The sequence below is a fragment of the Pagrus major genome, chromosome 20 (assembly GCF_040436345.1).
Source record: "Pagrus major chromosome 20, Pma_NU_1.0".
NCBI lineage: Eukaryota > Metazoa > Chordata > Actinopteri > Spariformes > Sparidae > Pagrus > Pagrus major.
Window position 1 is genome coordinate 16,093,943 of NC_133234.1, and position 18,535 is coordinate 16,112,477.

The 18,535-nt window shown below is 39.4% G+C and overlaps 2 protein-coding genes across 2 annotated transcripts; one reads left to right on the top strand and one right to left on the bottom strand.

Moving 5' to 3' along the window:
* Positions 1–216: 216 nt before the first annotated feature.
* On the bottom strand, positions 217–11,811 carry LOC141015197 (pleckstrin homology domain-containing family S member 1-like). Its single transcript, XM_073489151.1, has 12 exons — positions 11,787–11,811; positions 11,357–11,454; positions 11,136–11,254; positions 10,837–10,971; positions 8,866–8,941; positions 7,841–7,909; positions 7,646–7,717; positions 6,725–6,792; positions 3,972–4,094; positions 3,155–3,250; positions 2,261–2,396; positions 217–2,160 (listed from the first exon to the last, which is right to left on the bottom strand). Exons 1-12 carry the CDS (start codon positions 11,809–11,811, stop codon positions 2,089–2,091), a joined length of 1,089 nt encoding a protein of 362 aa, XP_073345252.1. The 3' UTR covers positions 217–2,088.
* A 1,555-nt stretch (positions 11,812–13,366) lies between these two features.
* On the top strand, positions 13,367–18,029 carry LOC141015198 (E3 ubiquitin-protein ligase TRIM21). Its single transcript, XM_073489152.1, has 5 exons — positions 13,367–13,381; positions 14,187–14,282; positions 15,690–15,958; positions 17,146–17,288; positions 17,452–18,029. Exons 1-5 carry the CDS (start codon positions 13,367–13,369, stop codon positions 18,027–18,029), a joined length of 1,101 nt encoding a protein of 366 aa, XP_073345253.1.
* Positions 18,030–18,535: the final 506 nt, after the last annotated feature.

The window sequence follows — 18,535 nt, forward strand, 5'->3', positions numbered from 1 at the left end:
TAATGTCTTCAGGTGTCTTATTCAACGCAACTCTTGAAATGCCAACGTGAAACTCAAGATAAGTAGCTAAACCTTAATTTTATGAGCTTATAGAAAGTGGAATTAATCTAATTTATGTTATTTTGTTGCATAAACTCTGCAGCCTGTTCTGTTTACTTGACGTTCCTCATTACAAGAAAAAGGAAGTTGAAAGAAATAAACAGTCAGTGTCTTAATAATGTGGTTAAAATTTATTCATCATCATTTTACACATTAATCACAGATACATTGTCCCAGTACAACCTGCATTCGCTGCACTATTGCAAAGGATATATTTATTATTAACAGAACACATTTATATTACAGCACAGCTTGAGGATCACAGTTGAAAAATAAATGTCCTGAATAATTTAATTTGTCAGAACTCATATACCTTGGAAAGGTTGATATAATGGGATGCATCAGCCTTTGGGAAAAGGTCTCGACCGAATATTAACAATGTCATATGATATCATTTCATGTTAAAGGGTTTAGACAAGCTTCGCCCTTGCCTTCTAAAGACATTGGTCAGTGGACATAAGTAAAAAAAACCAAACACTTTAAATATAAAACTCAACAGGCCTTGTGAATAATTTCCATTTGTTGTCTTTGTCAGGTGTGGCATCGGCCACCCGACATAATCTAAAAATGATTAAAAAGTTATATTAAAGGTGCAGTATGTAAGAATTTTACTTTAATTATCAACAGAACATGAAGACACAACAGTTTTGACGTCTATGTATTTTGTTGCAGAAGTATCTACTGAAGTAGCATGCTAACCAGCTAGACCTGTGCCTTGGTCCGAAGCTCTTGTGCAAGTGGTGTAAAACACCAATACTCCCCAGGTAGTCTGGCTAACTACACTGCTAACTGCGCTACATGTAACTTGTTAGCAGTTACTCTGGTGATATGCTGCCCTTATTTATTGGCAGTATTAATTCAACAGGAAGCCACTTTTTACATATTGCAACTTTAAGTCACCATTACCGCTTCGAATCAGAGAGCAAGAAGCAGAAGGAGCCTGAGGTGCAGCACCACTCTGTCGGCATATTAATTCAGACTCCCTGAGGTGAAGTTCTGGTCTCTTCCTAAATCTCTTTATTCATCCGCATCTAATTACTGTTAAAACATTTCCAAGAAAAATAAGGACAGTTTAAATTTAGATGTTTGGACACGTGACAAAGACAACATACGGCACACCCTTATTTTTGCGCTCTGAAGACGGTGTAATTGGACGGGCATGACTTACAAAGAAACGTCGTCATGCGGCCGAATGCCGAGCAATCTAGATAGAAATCAGCTTTGATTGCTGGGTGATGACATCTGCACTAGTCATGCAGCTCATTTCTCACTTGAGATGCAGCAGCAAGATACAAATGGAGTTTATGGAAACACTGCATGTCTTTTCACTTCATTAGGATCATAAATGTTGATTCAGAGTTGATCATTAATGATAGAGTATTTACAGAAGTCACATTAGCAATTCAGTCAAAGTAAAGAAAAGATCCCACTCCACCAAGAATCTTTGATATTAGTTCTACTCTATTTTATGTGCATTTAAATTGTCGATACAATTTGATTATTAGTGTAAACACCACAGTTGTTAAATAGTCTATATACAGTAGATTTTTGCACACAGCGTCTTGCACAATTTCATTTTATTTAATCAATCAGGCGGTATGAGGAAAAATGTTTCCGTAAAACATTCGCCGCTTGCTTCCTCCTAGAGACAACTTTTGAGAACAAACATCTTATCTACAGTAAACACAACACACAATGAGCTAAAGATATCATGACTCATGCTCTGTAAAAACAGCAAGTCATTGTATACACAAGGAGCGCTTTGCAGCTCAAATGCATTTGAACTGTGAGTCACTGTGTGAGATTAAATATCCTTCATTTGCACTTTGGGCTCTACTAGGCTTTAAATAGACTAAAGTAGAAGAGTGACAGATTAGTAAGAACTGGCCACAGCCCTAGGAAAATACTGCCAGTTGTCTGAAGTGTCGATACATGGTACAAACCACCATCCACAGAAAGGAAGTCTCGTCCCTAACGGTCAGTTCGCAGTCAGTCGCTGCAGAGACCGTTTGGCGAGTGCAGAGGCCGACATCCACGTTGACGCAGGATGGTCACTTTCACCTGAAAAGAGAGATCGTTTACCTCTCATGATTTCATCACGTATTCATCAATGCATGCAAACAGCTGTATAATATCACAGACGCCGACGTCGTGAGCGTACCTCATTCTTGAGAGACTTGCTGAGATACATGTTGAACTCGTCCACGCTGCCGGTGTGCAAGTCATTGATTGCCAGCATCTGGTCTCCTTTGTGGAACAGGCACACTGACTGTGGCTGGCCGGTCCAACCAGACACACTGTAACACACCCACACACACAGATACACTTTATAATGACCATCATTAACAAATTGTCCATTTCTAGTTAATTAAACTTTAGTTAATAGTTATTATAGTAACAAGCAATTACATGTTTCTAAACCATTTATTAAACAATTTTAAAGTTTTATAACCATCAGTGAAACTTAAATAATGCCCATCAAAATAATGTTTATAGATTAACTACACAGTATTTATTAACCATTTACAATTAGTTGTAACTTTAAAATAAACAACTGCTTGATAAATGATTCATTCTGTGGCTCTCTCTCACATACTATTTGATATTTGCATATGTTGGGTAAAGTTTGGATCTAGTGTGGATCCAATATTATTCCTGTGAAGACACAGACAGTCTCAGTCATCCAGGTGTTGTATATAGTAAGTCAGAGGCAGCTGTGCTTGAATGCGTCCTGTGTAGATGCTGACGAAGGACTTAAGCTGCTGCTCTTGTTACCTTCACTACACAGCCTGTGTTTATAACAACTTAAAGACTAGTTTTCTATAAAAAGGTGTGTGTATCATAGCAACAAAGACGTGAACCAGTGTTTTTTCAACGTCTTAGGATGAGAATTTGGACTTTTTGCCAAATTAAACCAATAAATGCAAAGCGCATTAACCAAATCTCAGTATGAACCAGTGCAACTTATTGCTTAATGGATGCAATCAAGCACTCCAATATGTAAGACTTTTAACAGCGAGGTAGATATGTGGTCCTATTTCATAGACAGACTCACCATGGCTTCCCCTCCACTTCTGTTAATGTCAGGTGTTTTTTCAAATCTGCCTGCTTGACCTCAATATCTCTCTCCTCTGGGATGATGGTGTCAAGGCTGAGAAAGAAAAACAAACAACAGCAAACGCTTTATTGAATGGTGTTGTGTTTATTTTGACGTGCTGCAGAGAACCACATCTCAATCTTGACAGCTGAACTTGAAGGATCGTCCTAAAAAAAGTTATTGTTTGTTTCTCATATTGATTTCAGGAAATCTTGTGTTTATTTAAGAAACCACCCTCCGTGATTCAAAGGTGTGAAATGCCAGCAAATGGCGAAAACGATAGAAAGCTTTTGTTCTACAGATGAAATTTCATCCGCTTGGAATGTGGCGAACAAGCACACAAACAACAAAGCAGAGGTTTATGGTTATTAAGGCCTCCTTCCTCCATTATAGTGGGCTGAGTGTCTGCATAGATAAGGACTTCTAATTTTCTCTGAACAACTCATTTAAATTCTGGTGGGAAAGTCACCTGAGTTACTGATGTTTCATGTCGAGTATTGCTCATCATTATTCAGCTATCATTGCACCACCGACTGCTGGCAGAAACCTCCAGAAACCACTCTAACCAGTCCAGCAACATGTCAGCGCCGGTACCGGCATTCTTTTATGGCTATTTATTTGACTTAGTCACCTTTCTTTTTTTATTTGCTCTGTGTAACCAAAGCTGTTTCTGACTATTTGATTTGACAGCACAGGAGGTGCCACAGTGTGTGTTTTACATCACATTACAAACAATAGGGCCAAGTCGTCTGGATTCAGGGTCAGCTTCTATCACCTTTCAGTGGAGCTTTGTTTGTCCGGTCTGAGCCCGTTCGCTCTCGCCAGCATCTTAACAGGAGAGCTGGCGCCGTTGTCACTGGAGCTGCTGCTGAAGTCTGAAGTCGGACGCTTTTCCTTCCTGCAAGAACAAGAAACAGCATGAGGGATCATAACGTCAGATCTCTGCGCATGTGTCGAATGTCTTGTTTAAACACTCTCGTGCAGCAGGAGCCAAGGTCAGTGCTTTAATTATGAAAGAATGCCCTCTGAATGTGCCTGCACAGTGGAGGGGCGTGACCCACATACAGATTTTTGGCACTGTATAAGAAGCCTTGGATGCCAAACAGTCCGCATTGGGCCATTTACCAGATGATCATGACAGTTAAAGGTGCAACATGTAAGATTTTTTGTTTAATATGAAACTAAATTATCAACAGACTGTGAAAAAAAAGGTTTTGATGCATTTCTAAGACTTCTTGTGTTAAGGAGATTTCCACTGCCTGTCCCGACCCATCTCATAATACAACAGCTATCTGCGCTAGCTAGCTAACGTCATCTTAAGTTGGAGTATGGATTCAAGAGGTGGCCAATTCTAACATATTGCACCTTTAAAGGAAGACTTGGTTGATAAAGGGTAAAAGGGCGTTGTAGAATCCAAAAACAGAAAGAGGTTTCTCTCAGTTATACAGAAAGGGGACCAGATGTCTTGAGATTTTTTAAAAATAGCTCATAAAAACAGCATGGGAGAAGCAAATAGTTCCCAAATCACTGCAGAGGCTCGAGAGGAATCCTAATTAAGAAGCACTTAAGAGACGAGCCTCTTGACCCATATGCCAAATGCAGTAGAGAGGATGTTCTTCTGTGTGGCGGCACAGCAGTTGGCCACTTAGAAAGAAATCAGTGTGAGAGGCAGAATTCACAAACATTTCGCAGACTAACTGCAGACAGGAAGATTTTACGCATGAACCAGCTGGAAGAGGCACGATTTTAGGTGACCGCCTGCTGTATTAGTGATCAACACAATGATCTTGGCAAACAAGAAGGTCAAACCGGCTCTCCTTCAGACGCTGTAGGAATAAGAAGGTCGAACATGCAACAGAGATCGAAAGCCCAGTTCAAACGTTTAACATTGTGAGCATTGTGAGGGCTTGCTAGGCTGACTTTTTGTCATTTCTTTGATTGCAAATATCATCCAAGCTTAGATGTAAGCGTGATGTAATTTTTGATGCATGTATGCACCAAACGTGAGTAATCAGACGTGTAGTGCATTGTTCTAAATGCCGCAACCTTGTAGCAAGACAGTGTCGGCTCTGAAAGAGGAAACAGGACACAATGAAGACTTCATTCCTCAGAAATAAAACACACCCAGTCTACTACACACAGGGATTTTCCATCTACAGCTTGACTTGGTCTGGTATCACTGTTAGCTTATGGTGGCTAATGTTAGCTAACATCAGCTACTATCAACCAATATTTGTTAAGTGAACAAACAAAGATAATGTTTTATATCATTACCATTATCAATTTTACCATTATCACATAATCTGCTGTTTTAGCACAAGGGCACATCATTTTACTTTCAATAATTAAAGGGAATGTTCACCCCAAAATCAAAAATACATATTTTTCCTCTTTCCTGTAGTGCTATTTATTCTGCCAGGTTGTTTTGTTGTGAGATGCTGAGTTTTGGAGATATCAACTGTATAGATGTGTGCCTTCTTTCTATAGACGATTAAAATACAGTTACATGTCTATCAACCTGCAAAAATAAGCATGCATCTGCTTGTGGACAAAAACTCATGCAAGTGACAGCGCAGGATGTAAACATTAATAGTGTCCTTCTTGGCTGAGCTGTAACAGACCTGTCCTCTTCCTACCAAACTACAGCAGCTAACGTTTCAGTTCATCCAAGTATTTATGTTCATTTATGTTTACATCCTGTGCTGTCACTTGAGAAAATAGTTCTGTGGGTTATCTTGAGTAACCGGGTCATGATTTCTGGATAGAGACTGTTGAGTTTTTCAAATGTATTTGTTTGGCACTTTGAGCGGCACAAACCATCTAAGTGCCATCTTGTTCCATTATATTCAGGAGAAAGCACACATCTTTTGGGCAGATATCTCCAAAACTCTGCATTTCACACCAACAAAAACTACTTGGATAAATACCACTACAGGTGAGAGGAAAAATATGAATTTGTCATGAACTGTCCCTTTAACATAGCACACATGCGTTACAATCAAATCAAATCAAATGTGCCTGCATGAGCAACATATATTTTTTTACTTACTGTACAGCTAATCATTTTAAGATCATAAGCAGTCATACCTGAACTGTAAAACCAAGTTCAGTTTATACAAGGTCTGAATAATCTGTCACCCCATGCATTTTAAACTGTATATAAATCTGGAGAGATGATCAGTGCCATCTTGCACGGGTATAACATCGCACATGAGATGTGTCATCAAGTCAAGCGCACAAGTAGCTGAACCGGTTCTGAGGGGCTGCCCGTCTTAGATTCCTGACTGGTCCTGGAGTGTCAACAGTTTCTTAAAAATAACACCCTCTTTGTTGCCAGTGTAGATGTTTGAGCCACACGCAGTTGCAGTTGCGTCTGATGAGTGAACTATTTTGGTATCTAGGGCACTGACAAAACACGCTACACAGAGGGCATAGGGCAGTGACGCCAAAGACTAAGTGAAAAGTCAAAAACACGCACATGGCACACAAAAACAGAAAACGACCCTGCATTTAATCTGAGATCTTTACCTGTCTTCACCTATCTCCTCACTGAATGTAGGGAGTGGAGAAATCCGTGTCTTCAGCCGGTCATACACCTGAGTGACAGACCTCATCAGGGTAGCCTGGTCAACTTCACAGTCCCTGAAAGGATGTGGCACAATGAGCTTCTTTCAATTTGAACAATAATTAGTGATTATTTATGCTTACTAAATTTTTTTTAAAGGGGCAATATGTAGTTTGGGAAAAGAAACTCAAACTCTATGATATTAATGAGGTAATAATACAAACTCAGAAATATTTATGTTTCCCATAACTGAATAAACAAGCTGTTCTCAGAGGAAATTAAGGTCCCCGCAACACTGTTTGAAGCTAGAAAGGTGGCAGGGTCTGCCAATATAAACAAAGTAAAACAGTATGAAGTTGTGTCGTACTTTAAGGTCAGTTTGTTTATTCAGTCATGAAAACAAATAAAGATCGTTTATTTAGTTATATAAAAATCAAACTTACGCTGCCTGAGACACCTGTTCATTAATTCTCAGTTGAATTTCCGTCATCGATTCATATCTACAAGAGACGGACAAACAAATAATATGAAGTAGAAATTAGGGGCAAAAATTCCAGCATGTGCTATTTGAAAAAAAGTTAAAATAAAGCCAGTGAGGATCAATTTAGCAAATAGATGCATCAGATCAATACATTGTCACTCACACTGAGTCCAAGCTTTTGCGACGAGTGTCACCATTTTCTCCAGTCTTTTTCCACATTATTTATGAAGAAAAAAAAAACTATTATTATTATTTTTTGTTGCAGTACATCACAATTTAGAAGCTAAGATAGATACATTCAACAAATTATTTCATTTTTCTCTATTTTTTAAATATTTAATAGACACAATTATTTGTTGAATAATGAATCAATATTGAAGATGATTGTAAGTCGTAGCCCTACTTGTATTTGTCTTTGGTAGGATCTTGGATAGTCGTAGATCGGCTCTGATGCTCGTCTTTTGGCATCTTCTTCCTGCTGGCCAATCAGAAAGCAATAAGACACTCTAAAAGTAAAGTCACGTCCAATCACCCAAACTAAATGTTTGAATCATATTTGTGTTTACTAATCACAAACTGTCAAATCAAGAAGTTGCACCTTTGATTTCTTAATATTATCCAAAGCGTTTGAGGACGGATCAGACATGGACCGACCTTTGAACTCTTGCTGAAAAAGAAAAAAAAATCCCACACAACAAAATTAGACAGTCTCAGTGAAAATGTACAATGTTTATGTTGCTTTCAGCCCCTTCAGCTCAATGTCCCTGGGTTGGATGCACTGTCCATGTTATTTATGCGTATAAATAATAAAGTTGGGTGTATTGGCATATGAAGATACACAAAAGTGTCATTTAACAGTGAGTATATAAAGGACACTATTTGACATTTTATATACAGATAAAAAGTGAGGATACAGGCATTCACATGCACAAAAAGAACACACGGAGCAATTAGAAACACAGATTGAACTAATCCATGCAGAGCTTTACGGACCAACCTTTTCAGCCATAATGGAGGAAGTCCTTCTCCACAGAACGGGTTTTGATACCTGGTCAAGCAGGAAGAGATGAAGAGTTGACTGATAAGAATGGTTAAAGCATCTGTACAGTGGTCGGGACGCTGTGGGAACTATGACTGAGAATTTGAAGTGTAATAATGGAGGCAGATGATTATTATTATTATTCGATGATAAACGGATTATAAAATACTTGCTTTCTTTCCAAGAGTCAGATAAGAGGACTGATATCGCTCTGATGTTTGTGCGGTAAATAGGCCTATGTAGCCACAACCAGCAGTCTGTTAGCTTAGCTTAGTTTAGCTTATCACGATGACTAGAAACAAGGGGGAATAGCTAGCCTAGCTCTGTTTAAAGATAACAAAATCTTGTGACAGCTCACTGACACAGTGAATAAATTAATTTTCCAAAATGTTGAACTATCTCTTTAAAGTGCCTTGTGGTCAACAGATGAGGAAAAGACATATGTATTATTATACAAATATTTACCTCAGTTGCTGACGGCCCATTAGACATTTCCTTTAGCAGAAAAAAGAGATTGTCAGTGACAGCGACAAAGCAAGTCAACAAATATGATGGATTGATGGAAAACTCAAATCTAAATGTACCTCTGAGGTCATCACTGTATATGGCCTGTTTTTCAGGGCTTCAAACAAGTCAGAGAACCAGCCGTCTGCATCCTCGCTAAAGACAAGAGGAGCATATGAAAGACTTAAAAAAAAAACACTAATCTTACACAAATTACAGCCATTACATTTACTTTAAAATTCAATTCCAAAATCCAAATATCAAGTGGAAATAGTGACGTGCAGCGACAGATTGGTGCGAGCAGAGTGGGGTGAAAAAAAGCCATTTCTCAGCTGATTGACCGTTATTAACAAACTGGAGAACAACATCATCATTTCTTCCTGATTGATACATCTCCAAAAATAGCAGGTGTTGTAAAGGGTGGAGGGAAGTGTTTTATGAGGCACCGTGAAAGTGTCAGTGGGGCCTTGAGAGGACTGACAACCCAGCTGTGAACTGTAATCACAGGCTTTCAAATTTGAATGTAATAAATGTATCTGCGACTGTTTATCTTCTCATTGCCGTTACTGAAGAAATCCACAACCAAACTCTTTTGAAAACTATATATACTGATTTAAATGGCTGCATTTATGTCACGGTTTTGGGTTTTAAATTAGTTGTTTGCTCCTCGAGCCTACGTTTGTTGCTTCTGTGCCTCGTGCTGTCCTGGTTTGTATTTAGTTTAGTCTGTTGCTTCTTGCTTTTTTTGCCTGCCTTTTGTTTTTTGGATTCAGCTTGTTGTTTTACCTCGTTTTTCGAACTACTGCCTGGCCAGAGCGTTGTATTTGGGTCAATTTTTACTAAACAAAATAATTTATGCAGAATAAACTAGTTTTAGTGACAGAAAAATGGTTCGCGATTGAACTTTATTTTGAAAAATACACTGCTTACTGTGATCAGATATGCAGAGAACTGATTACAGGCCAACCAGTTTGGGGAGTTATGGTGGAATGTATCCAAATGACAAAATAATTGTAATGTATTATTCAATTACAGTTACTTATCAAAAGATAGGTGCTTGCAAAGGGTTACACCTGATTATATTCTTTTCAGTAAAAGAGCTTATATAGAATATAACATTCATTCAGTTCCTTTGCATATTTTTGTCTCAGAGGAACACCTTTTTTTCATACTTCCAGAAAAGGTGGGTCAGCAAAGCCATTGGGACAATTTCGAATGCCACGTTATCAGGGGGAAGGCTTACAATGAGCTGTCTCTACATCAAGTGGCTTGGTCTCAAGACCGCTTTTTGAAGGTCTCTGTCTTATCTCTGAATCGACCCCATTTTTACTCGGTCTCAGACAAAGAGGACTCTGGAATTTATTTCAAGAGCAGTTAAGACCACCACTGCAGAGATGTCACTGTATTGAATTATAGTTTGATTCAAAAATGTACTTAATGATGGTTTCTATGGGAAGACAAGCAACCTGATGCCTGCACAAACAATTGTATTCTGTTATAGGCTGAAGATAAAACATCCCACACATAAAATTCACCTCTGCAATACTTTTATAATCTTATCTTATCAGTTTGTCTTCCAGAGGATTTGTCTCCTGTGGGTGTTTTAAGGGTTGATTGTTTTTTTTATTTTTTATTGGTCGTTAGAATTTGCATCTTCTCTTGTCTGACAACCAAACAAATGCGCATTGCTCCAGGCAACCTTAGTCGGCCATTACTGCACCCCGGCCGACTACATCGAGGAAATCAGGAAAGGGCTCTAACATCACCGTCCAGTGTAAAGCTTGGTTATCAGCGCTGAAAATGCTTTCAACACCAACATGACTTACTGCTGATCAAACATTTGTTAGAAAAGTTATCAAATGTACAGCTCCTCTTATTTAACACTCATTTCAGTCTTTTTGTACAGTAAAAAGACATTCTTGTGTATCTATCCTGAGGGCGATATGTCAGGAGTTTTTATAGTACAGTGTAGTAAAATGCATGGAAGTCAATGAGAAGCTGTAAATTCCATCTCAGTGCTTTATATCTCCTGTAAATACCAGCTGCCTCACCTGCTCTCCCCGAGGAGGAAGTAGTCCCGGTTGGAAACCTTGATGAAGAGCACAGAGGACGGAGAGCACTTGAAGCTCTTCTGGATCCATCCCCATTTCTGGTGTTGTTGAGGGCTCACGTACAAAAGTGAGACCCTGACGATGGGACACAAATGACACAACATTTAGTGATAGAGGGCATCTACGCTAAAAAACAAAGCTGGTATAACTGAAGAGCTATTGATTATATATTCATAGGCTCATAAAGAGACATTGGGAAAGTTAAAAAATGTTGCTTCATGTGCTTTGTGGGGACATACTGTGCTAAGTCTATCCCTCCGAGCGGCCTGTCCTTCGTCTCTGGACTCCTGAAGTACTTCAGTTGGTGTTCTTCTTCACTGATTTTGAACAGCACAAAATACCGCTTCTTCCACGATTTCTGCAAGAGAAACATGATAAAATAAAAAAAATGAACTGTGATTTACAACATAAAAAGCTGAAAATATATTGCCCACACTGAATATAGTGCAAAGTCTGTTACCTCTGACTTAAACCGTTTCGGTGGAGGAGACTTGAACAGGTATCCTGATCTGATCTCTGTCGCAACTGCAGCTGGTGTGTAGAACACCGCACTTCCACCTGTGTGCAAAAGAAAAGCCTATTGTTCTGTAATTGTTTACTTAAACCATCTTTGTTTACATAAATCTCCATTCTATGTCCCTGGAGCTGCTCTTTGGGAAACTAGCAAAGGATTAAAAATGCGAGAATGAACAAGTTATGAGGAACTGTGGTTTAAACAAAGGATTTAAACTCCCCAAAGTACTTATCGGATCAGATAAGCAGATTGCAGGTTTCTTCGAATCTTTTATCATTTAACAGGTTTTTTTCCATAAGCTGCACCAAACTACTGGTAAACAACGACAAACACCTTCATCAAACCATAAATCAGATTTCCAGATGTGAAACTCTACCTGTGTTCTTCATGGTCTTATGCATCGTGACACCACACCTAAACAAAAACCAACGCAGGACAATAATCAATCAATCAATCTCTGGCCAACCAAACAGCATAAAAACATCTAGATGGCAATAGTTTACCTTTTAGACAAACAATTTAGGATTTTTAAAAAAAGGGTTCATGCCTCAAAGCAGAGCATGAAATACAGCTGTTACATACAAACAAAAGCCACATGAAGAAAAGAATTCAGATTTTATTTTCATACTTATTACTGGTTTAAAGAGCTGTAAAGGCATGTGTGCAGTGATGAAAAAATAATAAACCTGCAGCATCTCAGCAATGTTAAAACTCATTGTTCTCTTCGTACCGTGCCATTGTTAACACTCACTAAGACAGAGCCAAACATGTGTCAGCTCGAGGAATGAGCATTACATTTTGTATCGAATCAAAAGTAAAAGACTAATAATCAAACTAATAAACGAGTCACTAAATACACTAGATCCAAACAGAAGAATAATCTTACCTGTGGAGCACCTGTTCAGAGACTCTGTTCACCTCTGTCTCTCTTACAATGAGGGTTGCTTTGTGAGAAAGCGGGAAGTTACGCTGCACAATAACAAGACAATCACACTGCGAACTGGTGTTTCTGGTTCCATGGTTCAATTGCTCTTAAGGTCTACCTGATGTGTTGTGTAGCTGCAGAATTCCCCACAGCTTCTCCGGGAAAGTGATGCACCTGGAAAACACCGGAAAATATTCACTCTTTCATTGACTTAAAAAAATAATAATAAAAAAATAAGTAATATGGCATGATCGGGTTGAATACACAATACAGTGTTGTGTATAAAGTCCCAGTTCTGAGAGGTTTGGAGTTGTGAGCTTATAAAATATTTTGAAATCACATTAAAAAAACTCACATTAATGCACACATGACTGTTTTCTTTTCAGTTTTACAAGAGAAAATGTGTGTAAGGTTGGCCGGGGTCCAATTTAGTGCACCACTTTCGAAAAGCTCTGGAGACAAAAGAAAAGACTGATGCCAACTTTTGACAGATGATTTATAGGTTGATGAAGACTGATGAGGGAAGCTGAGCTTTAAATGTGCAATATGTAAGAATTGGTCAACTGTCAATTCATACTCAAAAACCCAAAGAGGACTGCATATCGCCAGAGTAACCACTAACTACTAACTGTGGCTGCCCTTAGCTAGTTAGCTCAGTTAGCCATGCAGCTAGTAGTTCTGACTGGGAGCTCCGGTAACAGGGTGTGCTAGTGTTTATGGTTACAGGACCTTTGGACCGGGATGGGGATAGCTATGTTTTCAACTAAAATTCTTACATATTGCCCCTTTTGATACTTTAGCACCATATGACCATTGAATAAGTGGTTTATAACACACTATAATGTAATTACAAGCAGGGATAAGGGTATTTTTTAATTTATTTTTTGTTTATTAATGTCCCATGTTTGTCAACAGTTATAACTTATCTTTTGAGGAAATTCACAGCATTGCAAGTCCCCATCTACTTCAGTTGTTTAGGAGAATGCCACAACGCTTTATTGCAGTGAAGCTCCAGAAATGTTTTGTGGACTATGACGTCAATGGAGGTGAGTCAGCCGCCTTTGTTGCATTTCACTTCTCTCTCCTTGCACATATGCACCTGCCGTTTGTGCTGCGCATGGAAAAGGTCACCTGGGTCGGAGTAAACATTTTGAACAGGCATCAGCTGGGACAAATTTAACTGCCTCAGGGACAAAGATGCGACACACTCTTAAATCACTCTGTGCACTTGGCATTTTTGTGAAAAAGCACTGAGTCTGAATTGTCTATGAGCTTCAAAAGTGCCATCAGTGTCTCATAAACTTCCTCAAATGTGCATGTAGGCCACGAGCACACACACACACACACACACACGTACATCAAGGCCAGTGTCAGGTGGGTATAAATAGATCTCTTGTTTAGTAGGACGTGGAATAACTCTTCCTCAGGTCTGACAACTTGCCCATCCATTTGCCCTTCTCTGCCTCGTTCATGTCTTCAAAGTTCACATTCATGTTCACTCCTTAATAAAACAAGGCACGTGCTTCCAAGAGCACCAGGACAGATATAACAAGGCCGCTGTGCTCTCCCCCTCCCTCCTACGACAAAGCCTTCACATCTGACACAGGCCTATAAAAGCCCCTCGTGGTCGTGTTGACACCGGTTAGTGGAGTTTAATCTACACAGCTCTACAGAAAATGTATGGTAAGGTAGGAGGGAAGGCCACAAATGAAGTAAGCACTTCCACTTTGTTTTATTGAGAAGAAAAGCCAATGACACTATTGATCCACCACCTTTAGCTTTTGTTCCTTTTACCTGCGGTTCGTGATCTGTTTCTTTTGATTCTCTTCATGTTTTCTGCCCGTTTCAAAGGAAATGCTCTTGAAACATCAGCAGCACCTGCAGAGACAAAGAGATGCCGTCGCCTACAGGATGAAAAAGCTGGCAGCTAAGCAGGTGGATATAACAGTAAGTCCATCACAAAGTGTTCTGCTGTGTATACAGATTGTCCTCTGGCATCTGTCATTCTTCTGAAAAAGCTACATGGTGGGACCACATGCTGGAAATCTTGATGATCAGGAGTCTGTATGCCTTGTAAAACTCAGGGTCATGATGAAATTGAATAAATGTTGGCAGGGACAGTCTGAATTTGAGTGTATTAAATAAACAAACAGGATACTTGGTCCACGTTGTTCCATCAGTGTCTGTTGTTCATTTCAGCCGACAGTGGTGGAACACAGAGTATGTCCTTGTGCCGCTGTGGCACATTTACCTCAAGGTTAAATGAGTTATGAATTCCTGAAACGCACTTTTGAACAGCTCTTATTCTGCCCATCCCTCCTGCACTGCTGTGGCTTGCCGTTTTCTGTGCTCTCCCATCAAAAAAAGCATTTTCTGTGCTCCACATAAAATGGGCTTGTTTTTGTTTTTTATGTAGAATTAGTGCTCTCAACTCATTTTGTCGATATTTTAACTGTTGAGTATTGGCCTAACATAATGTTCTCGAGTCCTGAAACAATACAATTTCAATCGATTCGTTTCTTGGCAGGAAATTAATCTGCAAGGCAATTCACCTGAAAATCAAAAACAGATTCCATGCCACAGCTTCAAAGCGAGACTATGTCCGTTTTGAAAGAGGAAATAGGACATCAATCCCTTTTTCAATTGAAGAGCTCTCTCCGTAAAACACACCCTTTCTCGGTTGATTACACGCAGGGATTTTCCGTCTACAGCCTGACTTGGTCAGTAGCTTATGGTGGCTAATGTTAGCTCACATTAGCTAATACTAAATAATGTTTGCTAAAGTTACAAAGACAGATTGTTTTTTTTTAATAATGGACATCAGTGAGTTAGTTTGCTGACTTTATAACTTTGCCTTACATGTGTTATTGTGACGCTGCGTTTTAGCGTTTACCATCATCATGTTTTGATGTGAGTTGCAGAGTTTTGGAGGTATCAGCTGTAGAGATGTCTGCTCTTTTCGCCAGTATAATGGAACTAGATAGCACCCGGCCTGTGGTACTCTAAGCACCAAAAAATAGGCTGCAACAGCAATGTCTCTTTCCAGAAATCTTGACCCTCAAGATAATCCACAAACCTAATTTAAACAGTTTAATGTAGGATCTATTTTCTTTCTGTATCACTGTGCAGAAAGTCATTTTTTAAGCAAAAAATTTCACACATTTCCTAGTGCCAATTTTTTTATTGAGAGGATTTACTGTTTTAGTCAATAGTTGTCAGTGGATTATAGTTTGACTGCTGTATTTGTTGCCCATGACATTGTAACAACACCTGTTCCTCAACTTTTCATCTGGCCATATGCCGTAGCATGCTCTTACAAATTAATTTTTAACCCCCATGATCCTTCAACCTCAGCAAAAAACCAACGCAGTGAAGGAAAAAATCACAAAGAAGTATGAGGACATGAAGCGGGTTCTAGATGAGGATCTTCGGATCACACTGACTCAGCTGGACGCGGAGCACGAGGCCATAGAGAAGTTGGTGGAGGAGAGGATAGAGGACTGCTACCACCTCACACAGGAGCTGGACCAGGAGCTGTCCAACATCGGTGCCCAGGTGAAAAAACAGGAAACTGACATTCAGGTAAACATGAGGATATTCAAAAGTTCTGATTTCAACCTACAGTAGGGCATTTAATCAATATTTCTGTTTGTCTAAATCTGTTCTCTCAGTGGTACTAATCAGTTGTTATGTGTTCTTGTCATGTCTTCTACAGAATGTTGACACAGAAAAAAGGTATGAACATATTGCAGCTTTCTACGTGTGCGTGAGGTTCCACAAATAAACTTACAACAGATCTGAGGGCATTAAGAGATACAAGACATACCAAACATTCTTCTCAAGTCGCGTCGTTTGTCTCGAACACCTCATTTACCGCTCGTAGTCTGTTTCTCATTTACGGATATCTACTGATATGTTGTTTTGATAAGCAATACTTCCTTGTCCATCAGAAGGACAAAATGAAAACAGGTTATTACGCTTAAAGCACGGGTTTTTATGGTTAACTAAAACTGGCTAACATAAAAACTTGACTTTAGACAAAAATGAAAACTGAAACTATATTGTGGATTATTTAACCGAAATAAAATAAAAATGTTGTTGTCTATTAGGTCAAATTTGTCAACACAACAGGCATCATATGTTTATCGAGACTGGGATGTCTACATGACTGTGATTGTGTTTGTATTGCAATACTGTTCCTATTTCCTATTCTCTGAAAAATACCCCCATCTAAATATTATTTTCATTGTTGAATAATCTGTTGATTATTTTCAAAATGTCAGAAAATGGTTAAAAAGTCTGTAAGTGATTCCTGAAGTTCAAGATGACATCCTCAAATGTCTTATCTTGTCAACAACCTGAAGATATTCAGTTTACAGAAACCAGAAAACATATTTTTAGAAGCTGGAATCAGAGGATTTAAACTTTTTTTCCTAAAAAAAGAACTCATATCAATAAATCAATTATCAAAATAGTTGCCAATTAATGTAATAGTTGACATCTAATCGATTAGTCAATGAATCATTGCAGCTCTAACTAAAACTAATGAAGAATTTAAAAAAATAAATGAACATTAACAGTTAACTAAACTGAAGTGAGATGTATAATAGCTCTGTTTCATACATATTTTCCTAATATAATGTGTTGTTAGGACATTTATATAATGTGTAGCACTGTCATTTTCATTTGAATATAGTGTATAGATTAGTACTTATTAATACTACTGAAATCTGTCACAACATGGGTTATTGTTGCTTAAAAAACATTCTTTCAGTCTGAGGTATCAACTGTTCGTTGTGTCTGAAATCAGAATATCTGAGACTCTGAAGGTGACCGACCCTGACCTGATTCAGGTGGATGACTTCAAGAACAAACAACTGCTGAGTCTCACCATCAACCTCTTGCTGTTCATCAGATCCCAGGTCCCTGTCACCAAGAAACTGTTTCAGAGCTGTGAGTTCACCCAAAATGACAGGTAGATTGACATGTGCTCCTAGCTGTGTCAAGGGTTGTAATCACTGCCAACTAGGGCATGACATTTACGTCAAGTGTCTGTAAACTCATCTGTAAAATCTCTCACACAAGACACTGAATGTTTCTGATGTCTCTCACACAGATGCTGCAGATGTTGTCCTTGATGCCAACACTGCCCACCCCAAGCTGATCATCTCTCCCAAAGGTGACTCAGCCACCTACACAGACACCTGGCAGGATGTACCAGAGACTCCCTCCCGCTTTGACACCACCCTAAATGTAGTCAGCCAGCAAGGCTTCAGCGAGGGCCACCAGTACTGGGAGGTGGAGGTGGGTGGGAAGACCTACTGGGAGCTGGGGCTCACCTACCCGAGCATCCCACGCAAGGGCCGCGAGGAGGACTCCTGGCTGGGCCGGGGCAAAGAGTCTTGGTGTGTGGAATACTTTAATGGAGACTACACAGCCTGGCACGGTGGCGTCCAGCATGCGCTGCCTCTGCTGGCAGGAAAGTCGTTCACTCGTATTGGGGTGTTCTGCAGCTTCCCCGGGGGTTTGGTGTGCTTTGTAGGAGCTGATACTATGACCCCCCTCCATTGCTTCTGCACTGGGACCTTCACTGACAACCTGCATCAAGCATTGTGTCCTGGTCATGACAATGAAGGCACAAACTGGAAGTCCCTTAAGATCTGCGATGCCTCCCGATCGGCTCCTGTTCTCTGAGGTGGGGCGGGAATGCCTCAGGGGTGGGAAGGATGGGGCAGAAACGATCAGGAATGTGCTGCGCTGAGGGGCATGCGCATCGCCTGATCTGACATTCTTAACTCGTAACACAACATCAGCTCTGGGTGCTTTGCGTGTCAGGCTAAATTTGCCTGAAGGAATTTTTAGTGTTTCTATTTTAGATCAACAGGTCATGCATCTTATTTTCAGTCCACGTTGTCTTTATAGTCAACACACAAAAGGTAACATGACCTTCATACTGTAGCATAGCATTTATTTTTACAAGGTTGTTTATTTGTAATGCTCTGATTAATCAGAATACCCAGATGAGGGGTTGCAAAAGAGAGTAGATGAGTGGGTGGAGAAAGTAAGTGGCAACATACCCCGGCCCCCCTCTTTATGATTTACATCATAATGATATCCTGAAGCAGAAAACTTGTCTATTGCCAGTTTAATTAAAAAATAATAAGTAATTATCTTTAATTTGGGAAGATAAATCTGTCAAC

Coding starts and splice junctions, on each gene's coding strand:
- LOC141015197 (XM_073489151.1), bottom strand. CDS start 11,811: ATGCATAAGACCATGAAGAACACAG. Junction 10,972..11,135: donor GGAGGGATAGACTTAGCACA/GTATGTCCCCAC, acceptor TCCCATCGTCAG/GGTCTCACTTTTGTACGTGA. Junction 3,251..3,971: donor AAACAAAGCTCCACTGAAAG/GTGATAGAAGCT, acceptor TTTCTTTCTCAG/CCTTGACACCATCATCCCAG.
- LOC141015198 (XM_073489152.1), top strand. Junction 14,283..15,689: donor CTAAGCAGGTGGATATAACA/GTAAGTCCATCA, acceptor CTTCAACCTCAG/CAAAAAACCAACGCAGTGAA. Junction 15,959..17,145: donor AGTTCTGATTTCAACCTACA/GTAGGGCATTTA, acceptor GTCTGAAATCAG/AATATCTGAGACTCTGAAGG.